General features: G+C 43.3%; 1 protein-coding gene and 2 non-coding genes across 11 annotated transcripts in view; 1 reads left to right on the plus strand and 2 right to left on the minus strand.

Moving 5' to 3' along the window:
* Nucleotides 1-1,899: 1,899 nt before the first annotated feature.
* Nucleotides 1,900-2,015, minus strand: LOC116750202. Its single transcript, XR_004348914.1, has one exon. It is a non-coding gene; the product is annotated as a U5 spliceosomal RNA (small nuclear RNA).
* Nucleotides 2,016-2,305: 290 nt separating this feature from the next.
* Nucleotides 2,306-25,389, plus strand: part of PARP16 (poly(ADP-ribose) polymerase family member 16) — a 58,315-nt gene continuing 35,231 nt past the window's right edge. For 4 of the 9 annotated variants that reach the window (XM_032621524.1, XM_032621526.1, XM_032621522.1 and 1 more), the window contains exon 1: nt 20,120-20,886. In XM_032621524.1, coding sequence (XP_032477415.1) covers nt 20,713-20,886 — 174 coding nt within the window. In that variant the 5' untranslated portion in view covers nt 20,120-20,712. Of the gene's footprint in view, nt 2,441-19,636; nt 20,887-25,389 lie in introns of those variants that run through there. The other 5 variants (XM_032621527.1, XM_032621528.1, XM_032621519.1 and 2 more) reach the window with 4 other exon arrangements.
* On the minus strand, nt 8,052-8,163 carry LOC116750213. The gene has a single exon (XR_004348921.1). It is a non-coding gene; the product is annotated as a U5 spliceosomal RNA (small nuclear RNA).

Consider the following 25,389-nt stretch of genomic DNA (forward strand, 5'->3'; position numbering starts at 1 on the left):
TTCTATACAAAAATTCAGTTCCTGGTGAATCAAGGACTTAAATATGAAAGACATAACTTTAAGAGATATAGAATTGCTTTAATAATTTGAGATAATTATTTATTAAATAAAACACACTGAAAAAGCACAAATCACAATAAAAAATTTTTAAAGAGATCAATCTGACATTAAAATTTAGACCAGCTCACCAGGAGACACTATAAGAAAAATGGACAGGAGGCTTCCTTGGTGGCATAGTGGTTAAGAATCCTCTTGCTACTGTAGGGGGCATGGGTTCCAGCCCTGGTCCGGGAAGATCCTACCTGCCAGGGAGCAATTAGACCCGTGCGCCACAACTACTGAGCCTGTGGTCTAGAGCCCGCAAGCTACAACTACTGAGCCCACGTGGCACAAACTACTAAAGCTCGCGCACCTGGAGCCCGTGGTCCGCCACAAGAGAAGCCACCGCAAGGACAAGGAAGCACACCGCAACGAAGAGTAGCCCTCACTCGCTGCAATTAGAGAAAGCCCGCGCGCAGCAACGCAGACCCAACGCAGCCAAAAATATATAAATTAATTAAAAAAGGAAGAACACTACTGTAAAACAATTTCATGATTACCAGATGAACAAAACTTAAAGTCTGAGCATACCAACGGCCAGTACGGCCGAGAGGCAATGAGAATATGCATAGACCATTGGAGGAAGTGTAAACACTATGGGGAAAAATTATTACACCTGCCTGCCCTGAGAACGTGCAACTCCTTTCCACAGTCTAGGAACGCACCAGGAGTAACATTATTATTATTTTTAAAGCAGTCTTTATTCTTCTAAACATTCCCTTTTTAAAACTTCTTTTGACTGCGTCCGTCGAGTCTCCGTCGTGACAAGCAGAATCTTCGTTTAAGAGTGCGGGATCTTTCGTTGTTGCAGACGGCATATAGGATCTTACTTCCGTCTCCACCGATCAAACCTGTTTCCGTTGCATTGCAAGGCAGATTTCACTGGACCACCAGTTTAAGTCCCAGAGATAACATTCTTCTAATAACCAAAACTTGGAAGAAGTAAAACAAACTAAGCAATTCTAAATCCATGAAGGAAAAACAAGATCTACGGACTGTGTCTTGTAAATACACTGTAATTCCACAGAGCTGAGCTGTCCCGTACTACCACCAGCCACAAATAACTCTTGCGCTCTTAAGAAGGTGACTAGTCGTAACTTAAGTGTACTGAGCATAACACACGCAACGCATTCCAGAGTCCTCGTAAAACAACCAAGAAACTGCTTCCCGGGAGATCAGCTCTGTGCTTTGTGACCGCCTGGAGGAGTGGGATAGGGAGAGTGAGAGAGAGGGAGACGCAAGAGAGGAGATATGGGGACATATGTATACGTATAACTGATTCACTTTGTTATAAAGCAGAAACTAGCACTTTATACGCCAATTAAAAAAAAAAAACTGCTTCCCATTTTTTCTCGTTGATTACGTATGTCAACGGTAAATAGATTTATTGGATTAAACAAAACATGCTTTTCTCTCTTAAATCCACCTCTAAAGCAATGGAAAGTGTGTCTACGAACACCTGACACCACTTAACAACATCATCAGAAAGAAACCAGTAGGTGCCTCAGTGCTATAACCGCTTTCAACCTGTAATGTAAAAACCGGGAACTTCCGCATTTAAGTTCAAATTTTTTTCGGAACAACGACAGTTTCAGAAAACGTAAAACGCAAAAAAAAGCATTCTAAATCTACAATGATCAGACTGCAATCGAAACTACACTGATCGTTTGATAACAATCTCTTATATGAAACTTTACTGTCAGTGAAAAACCTCTCACACAAAATAAGAAAACAAAAAACGGAAATACGGGTTAGTAGAGATTCCCTTCCAAAAAGTCTATTTTTGTAACAGCTTAGAGTAGCCTTGCAGAAGCAAGACCTCAAAAAATTAGTTTAAAACTCAGAGTTGTTCCTCTCCACGGAAATCTTTAGTAAAAGGCGAAAGATTTATACGATCTGAAGAGAAACCAGAGTATGACAAACGTTTTTGTTACTCACACCTGGGGTAAGAGAAACTCCTAGAACACTGATAGTGGCTAGTTAACACCAAGATCCAGTGCCTGAACAAAAATTTCTAGACTAGTCTGTAAATAAAGGGTCTAATTTTAGAAAATATAAGTAGACGATAATTTAAAATTTTGCCATTTTAAACTTGTACTACGTGCAGTGCACTGTGGGTATGCAAATAAGGCAAGCCTGCGTCCTTTCCGTTCGGGAAAGATATTAGTATTCACATAGTGCCCCTGCATCACCACTAGGCGGCGAAGCGGAGGATTGGCAGGCTGGCATCCACACGCCGGACTGATCAGAGACCCAGGTTTTATGTTTTGTACATTTGTACGTCTGAGTTTGATTTCTGTTAAAGACTTTGCAGTTAAATTGGAAAAGAAAAAAATTGCAAGTAAGTAATCGGCACAAAATTCAGGACCGTGGTTTTCTCCCTTTGGTGGAGTGAGGGCGTTCGGGAGTTTTAAAATTTGACAATTTCCTTTTTCTTAAAGTGAGTGGTGGGCGCACAGGTGTTTTGTCTGTTTTGCACCGTGCACGTCTGGGATGTACACTCTAGAATATTATGCCGTTTGTGAAAAATTCGTAGCGGTGTCCTCTTTAAAATTGCAGCTTGCGGAATTCCCTGGCGGTCCAGTGGTTAGGACTCGGAGCTTTCACTTCCTGGGCGGGGTTCCATCCCTGGTGGGGGAGATAAGATCCCTTAAGCTAAGCGGCAAAAAAAAAAAAAATGGAGATTGCGCCCTCCGCTCGGTTTCAGGTTTCCTGCCTCCTCATCTGATGCTACTTATGGCGATGAAATCTTGTATTTCAGTTTCAGACCTCGAGTCTCACCCTGTGTTTTTAAAATGAGCTGTACTCTCCTCAGCGGTGCTCAGCTGCTCGGTCGCCCGGCCTACACAGACTCCTTCTTAACTATTGTAGTAACTGAACCATCTTGGGAAAGGAAACTGAAGCTCCTTTTGTTTTTTTCTGGCATCTTGTGTCAGTGTTCCACTTCCCAACTTTGACACCTTCTCTGAGCTGTCATGTTTGTTTGCATTTCTTTTTGCTGGTTCTTTTGCTAACAAGTCGATCACATTTGACATATATTTGATTTAAATTTGTCTAATACATTTTAAAAACAGCTTTTGGGGGGGATATAATCCACTTACCATAAAGTTCACCAATTTAATGTGTACAATTCAATGGTTTTTAGCATATTCACAGAATTGTGTGATCATCACAGTCTAGTGGGGTTTTTATAGTTTTTTTTTTAGGTTTTTTTGGCCTTCCCCGCGGGGCATGTGGGATCTTAGTTCCCCCAACAGGGATAGAACCTGCCCCTCCTGCAGTGGAAGCTCAGAGTCTTAACCACTGGACCACCAGGGAAGTCCCCACAGTGTAGTTTTAGAACATCTTCATCAACCCAAAAAGAAACTGTACCCATTAGCAGTTATTCCCCATCTTCCCCATCCCCCAGCCTCTACCAAACACTAACCTACTTTCTGTCTGCACCTACTCTGGACATTTCATATAAATGGAAGCATAAAACCTGTGGCTTTTTGTGACTGGCTTCTTTCACTTAGCATAATGTTTGTGAGATTCATTCACGCCTACATGTGTTTTGATACTCCTTTGCATTCTTGCTGTATTTCACAGAGTAATGGGGAGTTAAAGACCCATGGAGATGCAGAGGTCCAGCACTACAATGATAGCTACTTACCTCACAGGGCTTGGCCTGGGGCTACGGCACTGAGGGGACAGGAAAGGAGCAACTCTCTGAAGAGTGTTTCCCTGCTCCTAGATTGTAGGGGACCTTTGGTCTCCTCCATTCTAGAAGGTCCTGGGCAGCTTTCACTGGTTAGAGGACCACAAGGAAGGTTAACTTTTTTCCTTTTTTAAGTAAAGGAAAGAGCTACTTTTCACAGTGGATATTCAATTAATAAGACTCCTTACTTTTATTTATTTATTAATTAAATTTTTATTTATTTTTGTCTGCGTTGGGTCTTTATTGCTGCACCCTGGCTTTCTCTAGTTGCGACGAGTTGGGGCTACTGTCTTGTGGTGCATGGGCTTCTCATTGCGGTGGCTTCTCTTGTTGCAGAGCACGGGCTCTAGGCACACGCGCTTCAGTAGTCGTGGCATGCGGGCACAGTAGTTGTGGCTTGCAGGCTCTAGAGAACAGGCTCAGCACTTGTGGTGCACGGGCTTAGTTGCTCTGCGGCATGTGGGATCTTCGCGGACCAGGGCTCAAACCTGTGTCCCCTGCATTGGCAGGCAGATTCTTAACCACTGTGCCGCCAGGGAAGTCCCTAGCCTTGCCTGTTCTTGTGGATTGTTCTCTGGTTCCTATTTGTTGTGGCTCGATTCCAGAGGCCACAGCTACAAGTGGCAGGTCTGAGAGTTGGAACGACACCTAACCCTTTCAGATTCTGCAGTGGAGAAGCACGCTTCTGTGGAAGGTGAACTGAGCCTCTAGGTCTCAGCTCTTGTCCCTTGCTCATTTCTGCTGCAACGTCTATTTGCCACAAGGAGGTGCTGCTTCCCTTTTAGTGTTCAATTCCTGCCACAAGGCCCACCTCTTAAGGAAAGAGATTCCAACGTTTTCTCTCAGGCCTCACTGAAAGAATTTTGAAACTATGTTTCTGTTGCACATTTTAAAGATCATATGTACAGTTTTCATAAGATAACTTACAACATGATATGTTTAAATAGATGCAAAAGATGAATATTGTACATTGTAAATATTGATACTCTAAATTGTTACATCACTTAATTTTTTTTTTACATCATTATTGGAACATAATTGCTTTACAATGTTGTATTAGTTTCTGCTGTATAACAAAGTGAATCAGCTATACATATACATATATCCCCATATCTCCTCCCTCTTGCGTCTCCCTCCCACCCACCCTATCCCACGCCTCTAGGTGGACACAAAGCACCGAGCTGATCTCCCTGTGCTATGCGGCTGCTTCCCACTAGCTATCTGTTTTACTTTTGGTAATGTATATATGTCAATGCTACTCTCTCACTTCGTCCCAGCTTAACCTTCTCCCTCCCTGTGTCCTCAAGTCCATTCTCTACATCTGTGTCTTTATTCCTATTCTGCCCCTGTTACATCACTTTAAATTGTAACCAGTGGAAGATAAATACCCAAGAAATTTGATACCTACCGTTTGTAATTATTTTTTAATAAATAAATTAATTTATTGGCTGCGTTGGGTCTTCGTTGCTGCACACGGGCTTTCTCTAGTTACAGTGAGCGGGGGCTACTCTTCGTTGTGGTGCGCGGGCTTCTCATTGCGGTGGCTTCTCTTGTTTCGGAGCACAGGCGCTAAGCACTCGGGCTTCAGTAATTGTGGCTCGTGGGCTCTAGAGCGCAAGCTCAGTAGTTGTGGCACACGGGCTTAGTTGCTCCGCCACATGTGGGATCTTCCCAGACCAGGGCTTGAACCTATGTCCCCTGCATTGGCAGGCGGATTCTTAACCACTGCACCACCAGTGAAGTCCCTGTAATTTTTTTTTTTATTTAAGTTTTTGCATAATTCCTTTTGATTCTTGAACTTCTTTTTCCGGTTCCATTTCCCCAAGAATTTAATACAATTACATTTTTATACCTGAAAGTATTTTATTGATCACCCAATCATATTCTTCTATGACAAAATAAGTACATTAATTGAATTTTAAAACTTTTTTCACATCCTTTCAAATCCTTAAAAATTTTTTTAAATATTTATTATTTAGGCTGCTCTGGGTCTTAGTTGCAGCACGTGGGATCTTTGTTGTGGCATGTTTAGTTGCGGCATGTGGACTCTTAGTTGTGGCATGCAGACTCTTAATTGTGGCATGCATGCAGGATCCAGTTCCCCACCCAGTGATCGAACCCGGGCCCCCTGCTTCGGGAGTGTGGATTCTTACCCACTGTACCATCAGGGAAGTCCCTGAACTTAAAATTTTATGCACTAATGTTTTTCTTCTGGATTGACTTATTACAGTTATTAGTACATGCTTGATCAATACAACATAAATATATTACAACCTTTGATAATTATTAAACATAAAAGTGTCGGGACTTCCCTGGTGGTCCAGTGGGTAAGACTCTGCACTCCCAATGCAGGGGGCCCAGGTTCAATCCCTTGTCAGAGAACTAGATCCCGCATGTGTGCCACAACTAAAGATCCCGCACACTGCAACGAAGTTCCCACATGCTGCAACTAACACCCAGAGCAGCCAAAATGAATAAATATTTAAATAAATAAAGTTTCCGAGAGATACTTTCCACCTCTTACATTGGCAGAGAACAAAAACAAAAAATTAAAAAAAAAAAGTCATTGTGTTGGAACAGCATTTCTTAATTAGATGGATGCGTAGTCTTGGGTTGGTAAAAGAGTTAGTTCGGGGTTTTAACATCTTACGGAAAAAGCCGAATGAACTTTTTGGCCAACCCAATACTTATTGCTAGAGAAGACAGAGTTCAGTTTCAATGCTTCTTCCCCCCACCCCCGTTTTTATAGCTGTAACCTGAGAAAGCTTTTCTCCATGAATCAGTAGATGGAAGGGGTTTCAACAGTGTCACTCACTACTGTGACCAAATAGAACTTGGGTCTGCTCGCCCACGCCTCCAGTAATTCCCCTGACACTCGGTTCTGGTGAAGGAAAGTGCAGCATTCGTTGCAGGGCGCCAAGCAAGGAATCCAGGTAGTTAAGGCCTGATGGTTTTCAGGAAAATGTTTCTAAAGACAGGGTGCAGGAGAGGGTTGTGATGTGAGTAATCAGCTGTGGACATTCTTCTGATTGGTTGGTGGTGAATTAATAGGGAATCAACATCATCAATCTTCAGGCAGTTCCAACACAGCTGGGGTCTATGTACTTGTGGTCAGCATACAGTTAACTTCTTTTTTCTGATGGGGATTTCAGTCTCTGCAAAACAGCTCAAAGAATATAGCTCAGAATATTATCTGTAGACCTTGACGGGGAACTAAAAGTCCTTGACTTTGTTTAATAGCTGAACATTTTGTTTTGCTTGACTGTTTTCCCTTGTTTCTGCATTTTCTCACTTCTCTGCTTAAGTTTATTATTTGGAACTTCCGGAAGGCCTAGGAGGCTAAAGTTTTTTTTACAAACAGGAAGCAGGCAGAGGACACTGTGTGTGTGTGGGGGGGGGTTCTGACTTGGGAAGACCCCATAGTGTCCTGCTTGGTTATACTACCATATAATGAATTTTCAGGGGACAACTGAAGTAAGTCTTCCCTACACTCTGTTGAACGAAAAGATTTGGAATTCTTTTATTTTTGTTTTATTTGTTTATTTTGGTTGCATGGGGTCGAAGTCGCAACCTGCAGGCTCCTACACTGGAAAATGGATTTTTTACCACTAGACCACCAGAGAAGTCCCACTCAATGATTACTTATATTATCCAGACACAGAACATACAACGTTTTAGAAAAACCTATTTGATTAAGTAAACTGTGTTATTAATATCAATTTCACCTGTTTCTCTTTTATCAAGCTTCTTTTTTTAAAAATGATAATTTTCCCCTTTACTTTAGTATTTATTTAGGCTGTATTGGGTTTTAGTTGCAGAATGTGGGCTTTTTAGGGAATCTTAATTGTGGCATGTACGCATACAGGATCCAGTTGGATTGAAACTCGGTATTTTGTACGGAGACCAGGAAGTCTTACCACTGGAACACCGGGAAAGCCCCAATGTAGTTTTTATTTGCATATTCATCTGCAAAATACGTAACTCTGTAACCACCCCCCCACCCCCAAAAATTAAAAAACAGAAAAAAACTAGTAACTCTGTAACCACCCCCCCACCCCCAGAAATTAAAGAACAGAAAAAAACTACAAACACCTAAAATCTACAAACATCTAAAACTACACCTCGTGGAACACAAGTACCTAGAAAATTAATTTCACTTCAACACACCCACACATATAGCCACACAAAAACTTGCAAATAATTTTGCTTTTAAAAGCAAAAAATATTAATTTTTCTGTTTTTACCACAGTTAGGCAGCCTTACCAAAGCAAGGCCTCAAAAAATTATTAAGACTCAGTTGTTTCTCTCCACGGAAATCTTTAGTAAAAGGCGAAAGATTTATTCGATATGAAGAGAAACCAGAATATACCAAACAGCCTCTGTAACTCATTTTTCTAGTAACTACAACTCCTAGTTCACTGATGGTGGCTATTTATCCCCAGAGTTACTGCCGGAATAAATTTATTCAAGGAATTCTGAAAATAATATTTTCATACTTAGAAAAGTTGAGTAAGAAAGAAATTTTTATTAACTTGAAAACAAACTATTTGCAGTGTATTATGGGTATGCAAATGAACCTGAATAATCTCCCTTTACACTCCGGAAATATCTTAGTACTGTATTCAACCATTGCTCTGGGGCCACCTTTAAGGGGCAAAGCGGTGGCTTGGCTGCCTGGGATCTTAACTCCATCCTTGCCTACTAAAGACGTTATGATTTTATCTATCTGTACACTGGGACTATGATATCTTTTTTTTTTTTTTTTTTTTTTTTTTTTTTTGCGGTACGCGGGCCTCTCACTGCCGTGGCCTCCCGTTGCGGAGCACAGGCTCCGGACGCGCAGACCCAGCGGCCATGGCTCACGGGCCCAGCCGCTCCGCGGCATGTGGGATCTTCCCGGACCGGGGCACGAACCGGCGTCCCCTGCATCGGCAGGCGGACTCTCAACCACTGCGCCACCAGGGAAGCCCTATGATATCTTTTAAATAAAATAATTTTCTGATAGTTGGGGCGGGGGTGGGCCATGAGAATAGCAAAGTAATGGTTAATATGAAATCCAGGATACTGGTTACCTGCAGTGTGGAGTGAGGGGTAAGATTGTGGAAAGGACCACAGAGGTTTCAAAGGTATTGGCAATATCTTTTTTTGTAAACTGGGAGGGAGGCATCAAGTATTCATTTTATTACTTTAAAAATGTTATTTATGTATCATATAACATTGTATATCATATTCATGAACATTATGAATCTTTCCCATCATTGAGGTCTACTTTTATGTCATTTCATACAGTTTTATAATTTTACCATAAAGATTATTTTGGTTAGATTTACTTCACTTTATTTTCTTTTAAATTTTTTAACATCTTTATTGGAGTATAGTTGCTTTACAATGGTGTGTTAGTTTCTGCTTTATAACAAAGTGAATCAGCTATACATATACATATATCCCTCTTGCATCTCCCTCCCACCCTCCCTATCCCACCCTTCTAGGTGGTCACAAAACACGGAGCTGATCTCACTGTGCTATGTGGCTGCTTCCCACTAGCTATCTATTTTACATTTGGTAGTATATATAATTCCATGACACTCTCTCACTTCGTCCCAGCTTACCCTTCCCTCCCTGTGTCCTCAAGTCCATTCTCTATGTCTGTGTCTTTATTCCTGTCCTGCCCCTAGGTTCTTCAGAACCTTTTTTTTTTTTTTTAGATTCCATATATATGTGACAATACGGTATTTGTTTTTTTCTTTCTGACTTACTTCACTCTGTATGAGACTCTAGGTCCATCCACCTCACTACAAATAACTCCATTTCTTTTTATGGCTGAGTAATATTCCATTGTATATATGTGCCACATCTTCTTTATCCATTCATCTGTCGATGGACACTTAGGTTGCTTCTATGTCCTGGTGATTGTAAATAGTGCTGCAATGAACATTGTGGTACATGACTCTTTTTGAATTATGGTTTTCTCAGGGTTTATGCCCAGTAGTGGGATTGCTGGGTTGTATGGTAGTTCTTTTTTTCCCCTAACTTTTTTTTTTCTTTTTTTTTTTGGTACACAGGCCTCTCACTGCTGTGGCCTCTCCCGTTGCAGAGCACAGGCTCAGTGGCCATGGCTCACGGGCCTAGCCGCTCCACGGCACGCGGGATCTTCCCAGACCGGGGCACGAAACTGCATCCCCTGCATCGGCAGGCGGACTCTCAACCACTGCACCACCAGGAAAGCCCTTCCCTAACTTTTTATTTATAATTTATTTTCATTAATTAATTAATTAATTAATCAATTTTTTGGGTGAAGGATGACTTTTTTAATGAATTTTATTTTATTTTTTTATACAGCAGGTTCTTATTAGTCATCCATTTTATACACATCAGTGCATACATGTCAATCCCAGTCTCCCAATTCATCACACCACCGCCACCACCACCCCCCGCCACTTTCCCCCTTTGGTGTCCATACGTTTGTCCTCTACATCTGTGTCTCAATTTCTGCCCTGCAAAGCAGTTCATCTGTACTATTTTTCTAGGTTCCACATATATGTGTTGATATTCGATATTTGTTTTTCTCTTTCTGACTTACTTCACTCTGTATGACAGTCTCTAGATCCATCCACGTCTCTACAAATGACCCAGTTTCATTCCTTTTTATGGCTGAGTAATATTCCACTGTGTATATGTACCACATCTTCTTTACCCAGTTGTCTGTTGATGGGCATTTAGATTGCTTCCATGACCTGGCTATTGTAAATAGTGCTGCAATGAACATTGGGGTGCATATGTCTTTTTGAATTATGGTTTTCTCTGGGAATATAACTAGTAGTGGGATTGCTGGGTTGTATGGTAGTTCTACTTTTAGTTTTTTAAGGAACCTCCATACTGTTCTCCATAGTGTCTGTATCAATTTACATTCCCACCAACAGTACAAGAGGGTTCCCTTTTCTCCACACCCTCTCCAGCATTTGTTCTTTGTAGATTTTCTGATGATACCCATTCTAACTGGTGAGAGGTGATACCTCATTGTAGTTTTGATTTGCATTTCTCTAATAATTTGTGATGTTGAGCAGCTTTTCATGTGTTTCTTGGCCATCTGTATGTCTTCTTTGGAGAAACGTCTATTTAGGTCTTCTATCCATTATTGGATTGAGTTGTTTGTTTTTTTAATATTGAGCTGCATGAGCTGTTTATATATTTTGGAGATCAATCCTTTGTCTGTTGATTCATTTGCAAATATTTTCTCCCATTCTGAGAGTTGTCTTTTCGTTTTCTTTATGGTTTCTTTTGCTGTGCAAAAGCTTTTAAGTTTCATTAAGTCCCATTTGTTTATTTTTGTTTTTATTTCCATTACTCTAGGAGGTGGATCAAAAAAGATCTTGCAGTGACTTATGTCAAAGAGTGTTCTTCCTGTGTTTTCCTCTAAGAGTTTTATGGTGTCTGATCTTACGTTTAGGTTTCTAATCCATTTTGAGTTTATTTTTGTGTATGGTGTTAGGGAGTGTTCTAATTTCATTCTTTTACATGTAGCTGTCCAGTTTTCCCAGCACCACTTATTGAGGAGATTGTCTTTCTCCATTGTATATCCTTGCCTCCTTTGTCATAGACTAGTTGACCATAGGTGCGTGGGTTATCCCTGGGTTTTCTATCTTGTTCCATTGATCAATATTTCTGTTTTTGTGCCAGTGCCATATTGTCTTGATGACTGTAGCTTTGTAGTATAGTCTGAAGTCAGGGAGTCTGATTCCTCCAGCTCCGTTTTTTTCCCTCAAGACTACTTTTTTATTTGGGGTCTTTTGTGTCTCCATACAAATATTAAGATTTTTTGTTCTAGTTCTGTAAAAAATGCCCATGGTAATCTGATAGGGATTGCATTGAATCTGTAGATTGCTTTGGGTAGTATAGTCATTTTCACAATATTGATTCTTCCAATCCAAGAACATGGTATATCTCTCCATCTGTTTGTATCATCTTTAATTTCTTTCATCAGTGTCTTATAGTTTTCGGCATACAGGTCTTTTGTCTCCTTAGGTAGGTTTATTCCTAGGTATTTTATTCTTTTTGTTGCAATGGTAAATGGGAGTGTTTCCTTAATTTCTCTTTCAGATTTTTCATCATTAGTATATAGGAATGCAAGAGATTTCTGTGCATTAATTTTGTATCCTGCAACTTTACCAAATTCATTGATTAGCTCTAGTAGTTTTCTGGTGGCATCTTTAGGATTCTCTAAGTATAGTATCATGTCATCTGCAAAAAGTGACAGTTTTACTTCTTCTTTTCCGATTTGGATTCCTTTTATTTCTTTTTCTTCTCTGATTGCCGTGGCTAAGACTTCCAATACTATGTTGAATAATAGTGGTGAGAGTGGACATCCTTGTCTTGTTCCTGATCTTAGAGGAAATGCTTTCAGTTTTTCACCATTGAGAATGATGTTTGCTGTGGGTTTGTCATATATGGCCTTTATTATGTTGAGGTAGGTTCCCTCTATGCCCGCTTTCTGGAGAGTTTTTATCATAAATCGGTGTTCAATTTTGTCAAGAGCTTTTTCTGCATCTACTGAGATGATCATATGGTTTTTATTCTTCAATTTGTTAGTATGGTGTATCACATTGATTGATTTCCGTATACTGAAGAATCCTTGCATCCCTGGGATAAATCCCACTTGATCATGGTGTATGATCCTTTTAATATGTTGTGGGATTCTGTTTGCTAGTATTTTCTTGAGGATTTTTGCATCTATATTCATCAGTGATATAGGTCTGTAGTTTTCTTTTTTTGTAGTATCTTTGTCTGGTTTTGGTATCAGGGTGATGGTGGCCTCATAGAATGAGTTTGGGACTGTTCCTTCCTCTGCAGTTTTTTGGAAGAGTTTGAGAAGGATGGTGTTAGCTCTTCTCTAAATGTTTGATAGAATTCACCTGTGAAGCCATCTGGTCCTGGACTTTTGTTTGTTGGAAGATTTTTAATCACAGTTTCAATTTCATTACTTGTGATTGGTCTGTTCATATTTTCTCTTTCTTCCTGGTTCAGTCTTGGAAAGTTATACCTTTCTAAGAATTTGACCATTTCTTCCAGGTAGTCCACTTTATTGGCGTAGATTTGCCTGTAGTAGTCTCTTAGGATGCTTTGTATTTTTGTGGTGTCTGTGGTAACTTCTCCTTTTTCTTTTCTAATTTTATTGATTTGAGTCCTTTCCCTCTTTTTCCTGATGAGTCTGGCTAATGGCTTATCAACTTTGTTTATCTTCTCAGAGAACCAGCTTTTAGTTTTATTGATCTTTGCTATTGTTTTCTTTGTTTCTATTTCATGTATTTCTGCTTTGGTCTTTATGATTTCTTTCCTTCTGCTAACTCTGGGTTTTGTTTGTTCTTCTTTTTCTAGTTCTTTAGGTGTAAGGTTAGATTGTTTATTTGAGATTTTTCTTATTTCTTGAGGTAGGCTTGTACTGCTATAAACTTCCCTCCTAGAACTGCTTTTGCTGCATCCCATAGGTTTTGGATCATCATGTTTTCATTGTAATTTGTTTCTAGGTATTTTTTTGATTTCCTCTTTGATTTCTTCAGTGATCTTTTGGTTATTTAGTAGCGTATTGTTTAGCCTCCATGTGTTTGTGTTTTTTACGTTTTTTCCCTGTAATTGATTTCTAATATCATAGTGTTGTGGTCAGAAAAGATGCTTGATATGATTTCAGTTTTCTTAAATTTACTGAGGCTTGATTTGTGACCCATGATGTGATCTATCCTGGAGAACGTTCCGTGTGCACTTGAGATGAAAGTGTAATCTGCTGTGTTTGGAGGGAATGTCCTATAAATATCAATTAGGTCTATCTGATCTATTGTGTCATTTAAAGCTTGTGTTTCCTTGTTAATTTTCTGTTTGGATGATCTGTCCATTGGTGTAAGTGAAGTGTTAAAGTCCCCCACTATTATTGTGTTACTGTCGATTTCCTCTTTTATAGCTGTTAGCAGTTGCCTTATGTATTGAGGTGCTCCTATGTTGGGTGCATATATATTTATAATTGTTATATCATCTTCTTGGGTTGAACACTTGATCATTATGTAATGTCCTTCTTTGTCTCTTGTAATAGTCTTTATTTTAAAATCTATTTTGTCTGATATGAGAATTGCTACTCCAGCTTTCTTTTGATTTTTGCATGGAATATCTTTTTCCATCCCCTCACTTTCAGTCTGTATGTGTCCTTAGGTCTGAAGTGGGTCTCTTGTAGACAGCATATATACGGGTCTTATTTTTGTATCCATTCAGCAAGCCTGTGTCTTTTGGTTGGAGCATTTAATCCATTCACGTTTAAGGTGATTATTGATGTGTATGTTCCTATTACCATTTTCTTAATTGCTACGGGTTTGTTTTTGTAGGTCCTTTTCTTCTCTTGTGTTTCCCACTTAGAGAAGTTCCTTTAGCATTTGTTGTAGAGCTGGTTTGCTGGTGCTGAATTCTCTTAGCTTTTGCTTGTCTGTAAAGTTTTTGATTTCTCTGTTGAATCTGAATGAGATCCTTGCCAGGTAGAGTAATCTTGGTTGTAGGTTCTTCCCTTTCATCACTTTAACTATATCATGCCACTCCCTTCTGGCTTGTAGAGTTTCTGCTGAGAAATCACCTGTTAACCTTATGGGAGTTCCCTTGTATGTTATTTGTTGTTTTTCCCTTGTTGCTTTCAATAATTTTTCTGTCTTTAATTTTTGTTAATTTGATTACTATGTGTCTTGGCGTGTTTCTCCTTGGGTTTATCCTGCCTGGGACTCTCTGTGCTTCCTGGACTTGGGTGACTATTTCCTTTCCCATATTATGGAAGTTTTTGACTATAATGTCTTCAAATATTTTCTCGGGTCCTTTCTCTCTCTCTTCTCCTTCTGGGACCACTATAATGTGAATGTTGTTGCGTTTAATGTTGCCCCAGAGGTGTCTTAGGCTGTCTTCATTTCTTTTCATTCTTTTTTCTTTATTCTGTTTCATGGCAGTGAATTCCACCATACTGTCTTCCAGGTCACTTATCCGTTCTTCTGCCTCAGTTATTCTGCTATTGATTCCTTCTAGTGTATTTTTCATTTCAGTTATTGTATTGTTCATCTCTGTTTGTTTGTTCTTTAATTCTTCTATGTGTTTGTTCTTTAATTATTCTAGGTCTTTGTTAAACATTTCTTGCATCTTCTCGATCTTTACCTCCATTTTTTTTCCGAGGTCCTGGATCATCTTCACTATTATTATTCTGAATTCTTTTTCTGGAAGGTTGCCTATCTCTACTTCATTTAGTTGTTTTTCTGGGGTTTTATGTTGTTCCTTCATCTGGTACAAAGTCCTCTGCCTTTTCATTTTGTCTATCTTTCTGTGGATGTGGTTTTCCTTCCACAGGCTGCAAAATTGTAGTTCTTCTTGCTTCTGCTGTCTGCCCTCTCCCTTCATGAAATTCTTAATAATTTTTGAGCAAAGGTCCTGCATCTTCATTTTGTACTGGGCCTCAAAATGTATTTGGTAAAAATTGTTTTGATTAAACTAATAGCATTCTGTCCCTAGTATATTGCATTTTTTTTTCTTCTTGCAGTGTAGGTGGCTATTGAGATAATCATAAGTTTTCCCTTTTAATATATGAATGTGGGAAATTACATTAATAGATTTTCCATCATAAATTATCTCTGCATTTATATCCTAAACTCAACTTAACAATAATGGATTTTTAAGTAGACTTAATTTTTTTTTTTTTTTTTGCTGTACGCGGGCCTCTCACTGTTGTGGCCCCTCCCGTCGCGGAGCACAGGCTCCTGACGCGCAGGCTCAGCGGCCACGGCTCACGGGCCCAGCTGCTCCGTGGCATGTGGGATCCTCCTGGACTGGGGCACGAACCCATGTCCCCTGCATCAGCAGGTGGACTGTCAACCACTGCGCCACCAAGAAAGCCCAGTAAACTTAATTTTTTAAGAAAAGTTTCGAACTTATTTTAAAAATTTAAAGAAAAATTATGAAGATAATGTGGAGTTTCTGTATACCCCACACCCAGTTACCCCAATCATTAACATGTTATTGTTAATATGGTACATTTGTTATAATTAATGAATCAATAGTCTGTAGTTTATTCAGATTTCCTTGGTTTTTATCTAATGTCTTTTTTCTGTTGAAGGATCCTACCCAGGATACTACACTGTATTTCGTTGTCTCCTTAGGTTCCTCTGGGCTGTGAGTTTCTTAGACTTTCCTTGTTTTGATGACTTTGACAGTTTTGATATTTTACAGAATCCTCCTCTGTTAGAATTTGTCCGATGTTTTTCTCATGATTAGACTGGGGTAATGTGTTTTTGAGAGGAAGACCACATAGGTGTATTGTCATTTTCATCATCTCATTTCAAAGGTACATACATCAACATGACTTATCACTGTTGATATGATGACATTAATCACCTCCAGAGAGGGGAGAGCGGATGGAGGTTGAATAAGTCACCAGTGGCCAATGATTTAATCAACCATGCCTAAGTAATAAGGCCTCCATAAAAATCCAAAAAGGGTGGGGTTGAGAGAGCTTTGGGGTTGGGGAATATGTGGTGATGCAGGGAGAATGGTGTGCCCAGAAAGAGCATCGGAGTTCTGTGCCCCTTCCCCCATACTTGCCCTGTCATCTCTTTCATCTGGCTCTTCCTGCGTTCTATCCTTTTAGACAGTAAGTTAACTTTTTTTCTGAATTCCGTGAGCCACTGAAGAAAATTAATCAAATCCAAGGAGGGGGACAGGGGAACCTCTTATTTATAGCCAGTTGGTCAGAAGCACAGGTGACAACCTGGACTTGAGACTGCAGCAAAAAATTGTGAGACATGCAAATATAGAGGAAAGTGTGACCCATACACTGGGAAAAAAAAAAAAAGTCAACAAAAACTGCCTGTGAAAGCAACCAGATGTTGGTTTAACAGGCAAAGCTTCAAAGTAGCCATTATAAATATGTTCAAGAAATGAAAGGAAGTGATTAAAGAAGTAAAGGAAGGAATCAGGACAATGTTATATCAAGTAGAGAATATCTTATTGATAGAAATAAGATACAAATTATTTAAAAAGAAACAAATGGAAATGCTGGAGTTGAAAAGTACAATAATTGAAATGAAAAATTCACTAGAGGGGACTTCCCTGGTGGTGCAGTGGTTAAGAATCTGCCTGCCAATGCAGGGGACATGGGTTTGAGCCCTGGTCCGGGAAGATCCCACATGCCATGGAGCAACTAAGCCCGTGTGCCACGACTACTGAGCCTGTGCTCTAGAGCCTACGAGCCACAACTACTGAGCCTGTACACCACAATTACTGAGCCCACGTGCCACAACTACTGAGCCTGTGTACTGCAACTATTGAAGCCCGTGTGCCAGGGGCCCATGCTCTGCAACAAGAGAAGCCACCATAGTGAGAAGCCCGTGGACTGCAATGGAGAGTAGCCCCTGCTCACCATAGCCAGAGAAAGCCCACACACAGCAATAAAGACCTAACACAGCCAAAAATAATAAATAAATTCACTAGAGGGGTCAGCAGTAGTTGTAAATTGACAGAAGAAAGAACCAGCGAATTTTTTAAAAAAATAAATTTATTTATTTTATTTGTTTATGTTTGGCTGTGTTGGGTCTTCGTTGCTGCATGCGGGCTTTCTCTAGTTGTGGCGAACGGGGGCTACTCTTCATTGCGGTTGTGCAGGCTTCTCATTGTGTTGGCTTCTCTTGTTGAGGAGCACGGGCTCTAGGTGCGCAGGCTTCAGTAGGGAAAAGTTAATGATTAAGGATGGTATGCTGCCCACAAGCATGCAGACCCCAGACCAGTTGGACCTGAGGGTTGATGATGCTGACTTCTGAGGCAGGAGATGGATGGGCTCCAGGCTAGGCATTTATAACTGGCCTCCTATGCACACCTCCTGCATGAGAAGATGAGCTGCAGGCCGGACATTCATTACCAGCCCATTTACATTTCCTGAAGCAAGAGACAAACAGGCTCCATGAGTACATATTTATGACTGGACTCCCATCTATATTTTGAGATCTGCACCTCAATATAAAAACCAGCAACAGGAATAGGGTAAATAACCAGACATTGGACACTTTTATGGCAGGGACAGCGAGGGGCTAAACCCTGTTAAAAGATCAAGAGGTCATACATTTCCCATCCTTGGGGAAGGGAGACATTGCACATGCGCAGAAAGGCTCCTTGGGGTCAAAAAGGAGGGGGGCACCACCCCATAACATGTGATATTAAGGCCATCCTGTAGGCCTCTGGGCTGTAATCCATATTGGAAAAAAGTTGCGCACGCATGTTGGGGAGGGTCCTAGGGCAGGTCAGGTGTGGAAACAGAAACCAGATAGTTGGCCAAAGGTAATCAAAGACCTGGAAGAACTGCCCTATATAAATGACTTAACCTCGTCTTTACTGCACTCCTCCTCATTAGGGAGGATGCCCACACCCTTACTCTCTGGGTGTGCATCTCTGCCTTGCTTCTTTTTTTTTTTTTTAATTTTATTTATTTTTATACAGCAGGTTCTTATTAGTTATCTATTTTATACATATTAGTGTATACATGTCAGTCCCAATCTCCCAATTCATCCCACCACCACCCCACCACCCTACCACCCCACCACCCCTGCCACTTTCCCCTCTTCTGCCTTGCTTCTATCTTAACTAAACAAACTGTTTCTCTGTGTGCTCTCCCACTTGTTGTTGTGCTATGTCTCTAATAATAAACATTGTACCTGTTTTTACAGTTTTTGCCTCCATGAGAAATGCATTTTTCACTGGGGGCAAAAGCCAGGGGGTGTGGTAGCTAGGATTCCTGGTTTTTATCCAGGCTACCCAGGTTCAATTCCTGGGCAGGGAATTAATATCTTGCTTCACGCCACCACTCAGTGCGGCCTCTCCGAGATCACTCCTACTTACCTCACCACCAACCCATCAGAAGAATGTCCACAAGCTGATCACACCCTCTTTGAACAATTACTATAAAACTTCTCACTATCTTCTCCAAGTGGGGGGATGCACGGTTTTGAAGGCATTAGCCCGTTGTGGCCCTCTTTGTCTGGGAAACCAATAAAGCTATTCTTTTCCACTTCACCCAAAACTCCGTCTCCAAGATTCAATTCAGCCCTGGTGTACAGAGAAGCTGAGCTTTTGGCATCAGCCTTGCCTAAGGGCCCACAGTGAATAAGAGGAGGAAGGAGGGATGGTTCCCAGGTCACCTGCCCTCCTGCTGCAGGCTCTGCCTTTCTGGGCCTGAGCTTCAGCAGCCGTGTTAGAACTCCTGGGTCCCACGAGGCTCCCAGGACTTTGGGGGCACTAAGGGCCTTTTCTGAGGCCATAAGGCTCTCAGAACTTTTTGGTGCTTCTGGAGCAGTACAGGCCTCACAGCAACCAGAGGTTTGATGCAGACTCCTGGAAGCAGCCAGCACTCATTCCCCGGCCTGGGAAGCCCTGTGGTGGCTGGGGTCTGGTCTCGCTCTTGCTCCCAAAGTCATACATACAATCCAACAGCAAGGACCTGTGCTCTGAGCTCAGGGTCCTGCTCAGCCTGGATGCAGAAGGTGGAGAAGTTCCTCCCTCAGAGGATGCTGGAGTGTGGAGGTGTGGGTAGGGTGCTGAGGGGCTTCTTGGTGTAGGAATTAGTGATGACCTGTGCTTAGATTTACATGTGACCATGAGGCCAAAATGTGGGGTTTTCTCTAATGGGCAGAGGGCATGGGAGTCTTGTCCCTTCCCTCCTGCAGAGTTGGGTCAATCTCCCCTCTGCCCTCCCCCATTACTTGTCTCCTCAGGCTCCCTTTCATGCAGGGTCCCAAAGGAGGATCTTGGCATGTCTTGTGAGAGGCCAGAGACTTTAGCAATGCAGAGAATTCTGGAGGCTGAAAGGCAGAAGAAAGGTCTTTTAGTTTTCAGAATCCCAGATTTACCCCGTCGGGCTGTGCAACCTTGGGCAATCATGCCAGCAGTCTGAGACTCAGTTGCCCTGCGTGTTAAATGGCTCCTTCTGCACGGCCCATCTTGGGGGGAAATGATTCAAGAGGGAGGCAGTAGGTAGTAGCAATTCCCCAGGAGAGACGAGCAGGCTGAGCCCGCGGAGCTGGGACAAAGGCAAGTCCAAGGGTGGGTCAAAAGGGGGCCTGGGTCATTTTCTACTCGGGGCTTCAGTGAGGATGGCCCGCAGCAGCGTGGGCGACTCAGCCGGGTCCGCACACCTGGCAACTGGGGGACACACTCACTCGGTCGGGCGGACACACCCTGCACCGGGGAGCGGGTGGAGGCGGGAGCGGAAAGGGGCGGGCCCTCGCTGGGCTGGGCGGAGCGGCAACCGCGGTCGGGAGGTCAGGTAGGCCTGGGCGTGCGATGGGGCGCGGGAGTCCATCCGGCGGGCGGCGCGCGGCGAGTGGACGTGTACGGCTGGCGGAACGCAGGCAGCGCCGAGGGCAGCCAGGCGAACGCTGGGGCTTCGGCGGCGCCTGTCGGAGGCGGGGCAGGAAGGCCCGTGCAGCGCCTTAGCCTCGCCGGGCGTGGGGAGAGGGCTCGGCCCGCGGCCCCCGCTGGGGGTGCCCCCCCCACCCCAGGCCTCTTCAGAGGACACGAGTCAGTACTTTGTCGTCTCACCCCATGTCATAGCCCCTCCCCCAGGCCTGGGATCCCCCGTCCGTCAGGCTCCGTTATCCCCAGGCCCAACCCCCCGCTGACTGACCCGCGCGCGGTCCCGGCCGGATCCCTCTCCTCCCTGGCCCGTCTCCCTGGGCGGCGAGCGGCCCGGCCCCCGCAGAAGACACTCGTCAGCACGTTCTCACCCCTGTCATCTCATCCCTCTGCGTAACTCACCCCAGGCCTAGGGACTCCGGCCCATTGTCCCCGGACCCAGCCCCTCGCTGAACGCAGGCTCGGCCCTAGCCCTCGCCCGGCGCGTCTCCGGCAACACGCCGCGACCTGGGATGCAGCCCACAAACTGGGCGACCGTCAGGGAGGCGGCGGGCCGTGACGTGCTGGCTGCCGACCTCCGCTGCAGCTTCTTCGCCTCGGCCCTGCAGAGCTACAAGCGCGACTCTGTACTGCGGCCCTTCCCCGCATCCTATGCCCGCCACGACTGCAAGGACTTTGAGGCCCTGGTGAGTGTACTTTTCCCCTGTGCTGTCCACTGCTTCGCAGGGCACGTTGTCTGTGGAACTCCTGTTAGTGATGGTGCCAGCCCCCGGACTTAACATTCCTAGCCTGGCCGTGGGGAAGGTTTGTTTCCAGGAGCTAAGAACACTCCCGACAACCTTCACACTCCCAAGTGACTCCCAGGGGTGAACTGAGGAATTCAACAGTTGCATAGGCCTCCACAACATTTCCTAGTGTGGCTTAGGGTGTTGATCTGAATCAGCTGGTTCTGCTAAATAGGAAGTTATCTATCCCTTTGCAAATAATGAGACACCATAAGTCACCAAGGCCACCCGGACCTCATCTTCAGATGAGGTAATATATGGCCAGTACTTTTATAAATTATAACATATGTACAGTACACATGTGAGCTGTTATTTCTCTGATGATTCAGGAGGCACTTAATTTCTTGCAGAGTTCACCTCAGGGTCAGCGTTCCAGATATTAGTTATCTTTGTAATCCAAATGTTTGAAATTACCTAGAAAAATATAACTTGCCAAAATTGATTCTGTAAGAAATACAAAGTCAAAAGCCTATAATCATTAAAGACATTGAATTAGTAGTCAAAGATTTTCCCTCAGAGAAAATTCCAGGCCTACCCAGTTTCATTGGTGAGTTCTACCAATCACTGAGGGAATAAGTAATTCCAGTTTTACACAATTCTTCCAGCGTATTGAAAAATAGGATAGTGTAATCTTGATACTAAATCTAATAAGAATGATACAAGAAAAGAAAATTATAGTCCAATGTCACTCAAGAGTATAAATATGGAAATCCTCTATGAAAGGATCCTGAAACTAGCAATATATAAGAAGAATAATTCCTTATTAATAGGTTGGGTTTATCCCAGGAATACGAAATTAGTTCAACATTAGAAAATCTCTTAATGTTATGAACCACATTAACAGAATGTTGATCATGTTTAGAATCAACAGATGTTTAAAATTATCTCCGATGAGGTGGTCAGTATTGGGTGACCCTCTTTGCTATTGCTCCCAGGTGGTCAAGGGACAAAGGCCCAGCCTCCTGTCCCCTACCAGGTCCATTGCAGCTTAGGCTGGGGATGTGTTGAGGGCACCTCAGGTCTTGACCACAGTGCACAGGGGTTTCGGGTACAGGGAGTGGGAGGTTGGAGAAAGAGGCAAGCAGATTGACTTCCCCCATGGTTTGTTCTGCAAATTCAGATATTTAATTTTGTGAGTTTGTGATATCAGAGTGTTGGGGATAAAACTTTCTTCAGTTTTGTCAGTGGATATTTATGGAGCTCCTGTTGTGGGCCAGGTGCTGAGAATACAGAATTAAAGACTCAAGGAGAGGTTAACAGCCTGCTCAGCTATACTATGGGGTAAGCCCTATATATACAACACGGAAGCCCAGAGCAGGACTCCAGGCCTTGGCAGTAGGCTGGAATCAGGGAGCACTAACCAGGGGCGGTTATGATGCCCTGCTGAGTCCCCAGGGACATGGAGGATTTCGAGGAGCAGAGAGGAGGAAAGGGGTATTCCAGGAGGAGTAGCAGGATGGGCAGAAAGCCAGGACCTCACCAGGAAGGATAAGTCTGTACTTTAGTGTGGCTTTCATGGGGAACAGAAAGAGATGAGGCCAACCAGAGCAAACAGGACTGGGCATGTCCTGCCCAGATGTGTAGACTTTATCCTTGGGCTGGGAGGTCATTGGTGACATCCAGGATGCATTTCTGAAAGACCCTTGTGGTGGCAGGGTGACAGAGAGATCTGTTCAGGAGGAGTAGAGGGAGGAGGAGAGATTGGGGGTCAGAGGGACCAAACTCACCAGAGATGATGCCTCACAATGCGCTTTATTAATTTTTTGCCAAGAAACATCCAAATGGATTAGAATGCTCAGTGTGTTCTCTTTCTGCTGGAACAGAATCGGGTTACTTTGATGAATATGGGATAAATACAAAGGGATCTTTGGAATTGCTTTGATTTATTCATGCCTTTTAAAAATTTCGTTTTAATTACACAGGTAATGTTTGATTATATTCGTGTTTGAAAAAAAGCAAGTGATAAAGTATAAGCTCCCCTGATAGAGCTCACCCTGTCCCATATCCCTCCCCTCGGTTTGAGGCATACCCTTCCTCCCATACCTGTAATTCCTTAGGAGAACATTGGCAATATGGGTAGCCCCAAATAGCCTCCTCCTCGGTAGAGACAGACTGTCCTGCACGTGGGTCTCCCTTTGGGGACAGTTTTAGACAATGCACTCTTTCTCTTGGGGGCCACTGGAGAAACACAGACAGATTCTTACCATCCCACGCTGTTGCTGTATTCCTTATTGGGCACTGGTGTTAGGGAAATTAGCCCAGGCCATGCAGATTCTTGGCTTTCTGTTAGGCATGGCTTTCAGGAGCTCTTTCTGAGGCGAGGCCCCCCCCCACCACGCAGGACCCGGAGTGACCTCTGGGGGCATGCACATTCTTAGATAAACACACTTTAGGTTTCGTTTTGTCACATGTTACATGAGTTAAAGAAAAGCTGCCCAGAACTTAGCATCTAACCTGTGTCTCTCTGACTCAAAGGTTAACTTTTTAAAAAAATAAATTTATTATTTATTTATTTATTTATGGCTGCGTTGGGTCTTCATTGCTGCGCGCGGGCTTTATTTTTAGTTGCGGCGAGCGGTGGCTACTCTTCGTTGCGGCGTGCGGGCTTTGCATTGCGGTGGCTTCTCGTTGCAGAGCATGGGCTCTAGGTGTGCAGGTTTCAGTAGTTGTGGCACATGGGCTTAATAGTTGTGGCTCGCGGGCTCTAGAGCACAGGCTCAGTAGTTGTGGCGCGCGGGCTTAGTTGCTCCGCGGCATGTGGGATCTTCCCGGACCAGGGCTGGAACTCGTGTCCCCTGCATTGGCAGTATTCTTAACCACTGTGCCACCAGGGAAGTCCCTCTCAGATTACCTTTTTATTTCTGTTCTCAGGAGAACTATGTGTAACTTGTTTAACCTTCCTAACAACTCAGCGATGTAGGTTCTATTATCATCTCTGTCACCATCAGCTAATCAGTATATGTGCTGGTGGCAGACCTCCTCCAGCTCCAGGTGATGCCGGTGTGTAGTCAGGGTAGAGAACCACCCCTTTAAAGGGTTCCCCTGATGACTCTTTTTTTTTTTTTAAAGAAGATGTTGGGGGTAGGAATTTAGTAATTTATTTATGTATTTTTGCCATGTTAGGACTTCGTTTCTGTGCGAGGGCTTTCTCTAGTTGTGGCAAGCTGGGGCCACTCTTCATCGTGGTGCGCGGGCCTCTGACTATCACGGCCTCTCTTGTTGCGGAGCACAGGCTCCAGACGCGCAGGCTCAGTAGTTGTGGTGCACGGGCCTAGTTGCTCCATGGCATGTGGGATCCTCCCAAACCAGGGCTCGAACCTGTGTCCCCTGCATTAGCAGGCAGATTCTCAACCACTGCGCCACCAGGGAAGCCCCCTGATGACTCTTTTTATGAAGCGGACTCTTGTAGACTTTTACCCCCAATCTGTTTTAGTAAATCTGGATTTTCATACCTTAGGTTTATGCAAAGCAAGGTGTACCTGTATGTAACTGTGCAGTCCATCTTTCCCACCTTCATCTCAGTGGCCCACCACCTCCACCCATCCTGCCCACCCCACTTCCAGGTGTCGCTCTGTTTGTCAGGTCCCCGAGGCTGGTGACCTTGGCTATACCTTTGGTTCATTTCCTTCTAGCACCTCCACCCACAACTAGTAACTATGGCCTTTGGCATCTTCCTAGACAAGGATTTTTTTCAGATGTTCTTTCCTGCTGCCAGCCGTTCTAGGACAACATTGCTTAACACTTAAACCTGAGTATCCCCACCTTTTCCTGGTAGTAATAATCACTTGTGGCAGCTTCTGTAGACACAGATTCTTGGGCTGCCTCCCCAGGAGATTGTGATCTGCATGGTTGCAAAGTGTCCACTGGGCTGTCCTGCCGCCTCCTGACTCAAAGAGATTGAATTGTCTCCTTCTAAGGTCACTGGTCCTCTCTCTCCTCTGCTCACCCCCTGCTGGTTCCCTGTCCTTGGCTTCTCAGTCACCCAGACCACCTCTTTCCTGAGACTTCCTTTCTCAAACCCCTGTGACTGCCCAGCACTGCCCAACATTCAGGACTGGCCCAGGCTCCCTCAGCCACTTCTCCAACTGAATCCTTCCTTATTCCTCAGAGCAGAGGCTGCGAAAATGTGGCCTGTGGGATGACAGATTTTGTTTGTCCTCTGGTCTTTTAGAAATTCGGAAATTTAAAAAAAAGTGTGTGTGGGGGAATTCCCTGGTGTCCAGTGGTTAGGACTGCACCCTTCCTCTGCAGGGGGCATGGGTTCCATCCCTGGTCCATCAGGGAACTAAGATCCTGCAAACTTTCAGGTGTGGCCAAAAAAAAAAAAAAAAGCAGCTTACTGATTTCTTTTAAAAAGAAAAAAAATCTGAGGCTCCATAGCCTGGGTAGAGGTCGCCCTTGGGC

This window comes from Phocoena sinus, chromosome 2 (assembly GCF_008692025.1).
Source record: "Phocoena sinus isolate mPhoSin1 chromosome 2, mPhoSin1.pri, whole genome shotgun sequence".
NCBI classification, from domain to species: Eukaryota; Metazoa; Chordata; class Mammalia; order Artiodactyla; family Phocoenidae; genus Phocoena; species Phocoena sinus.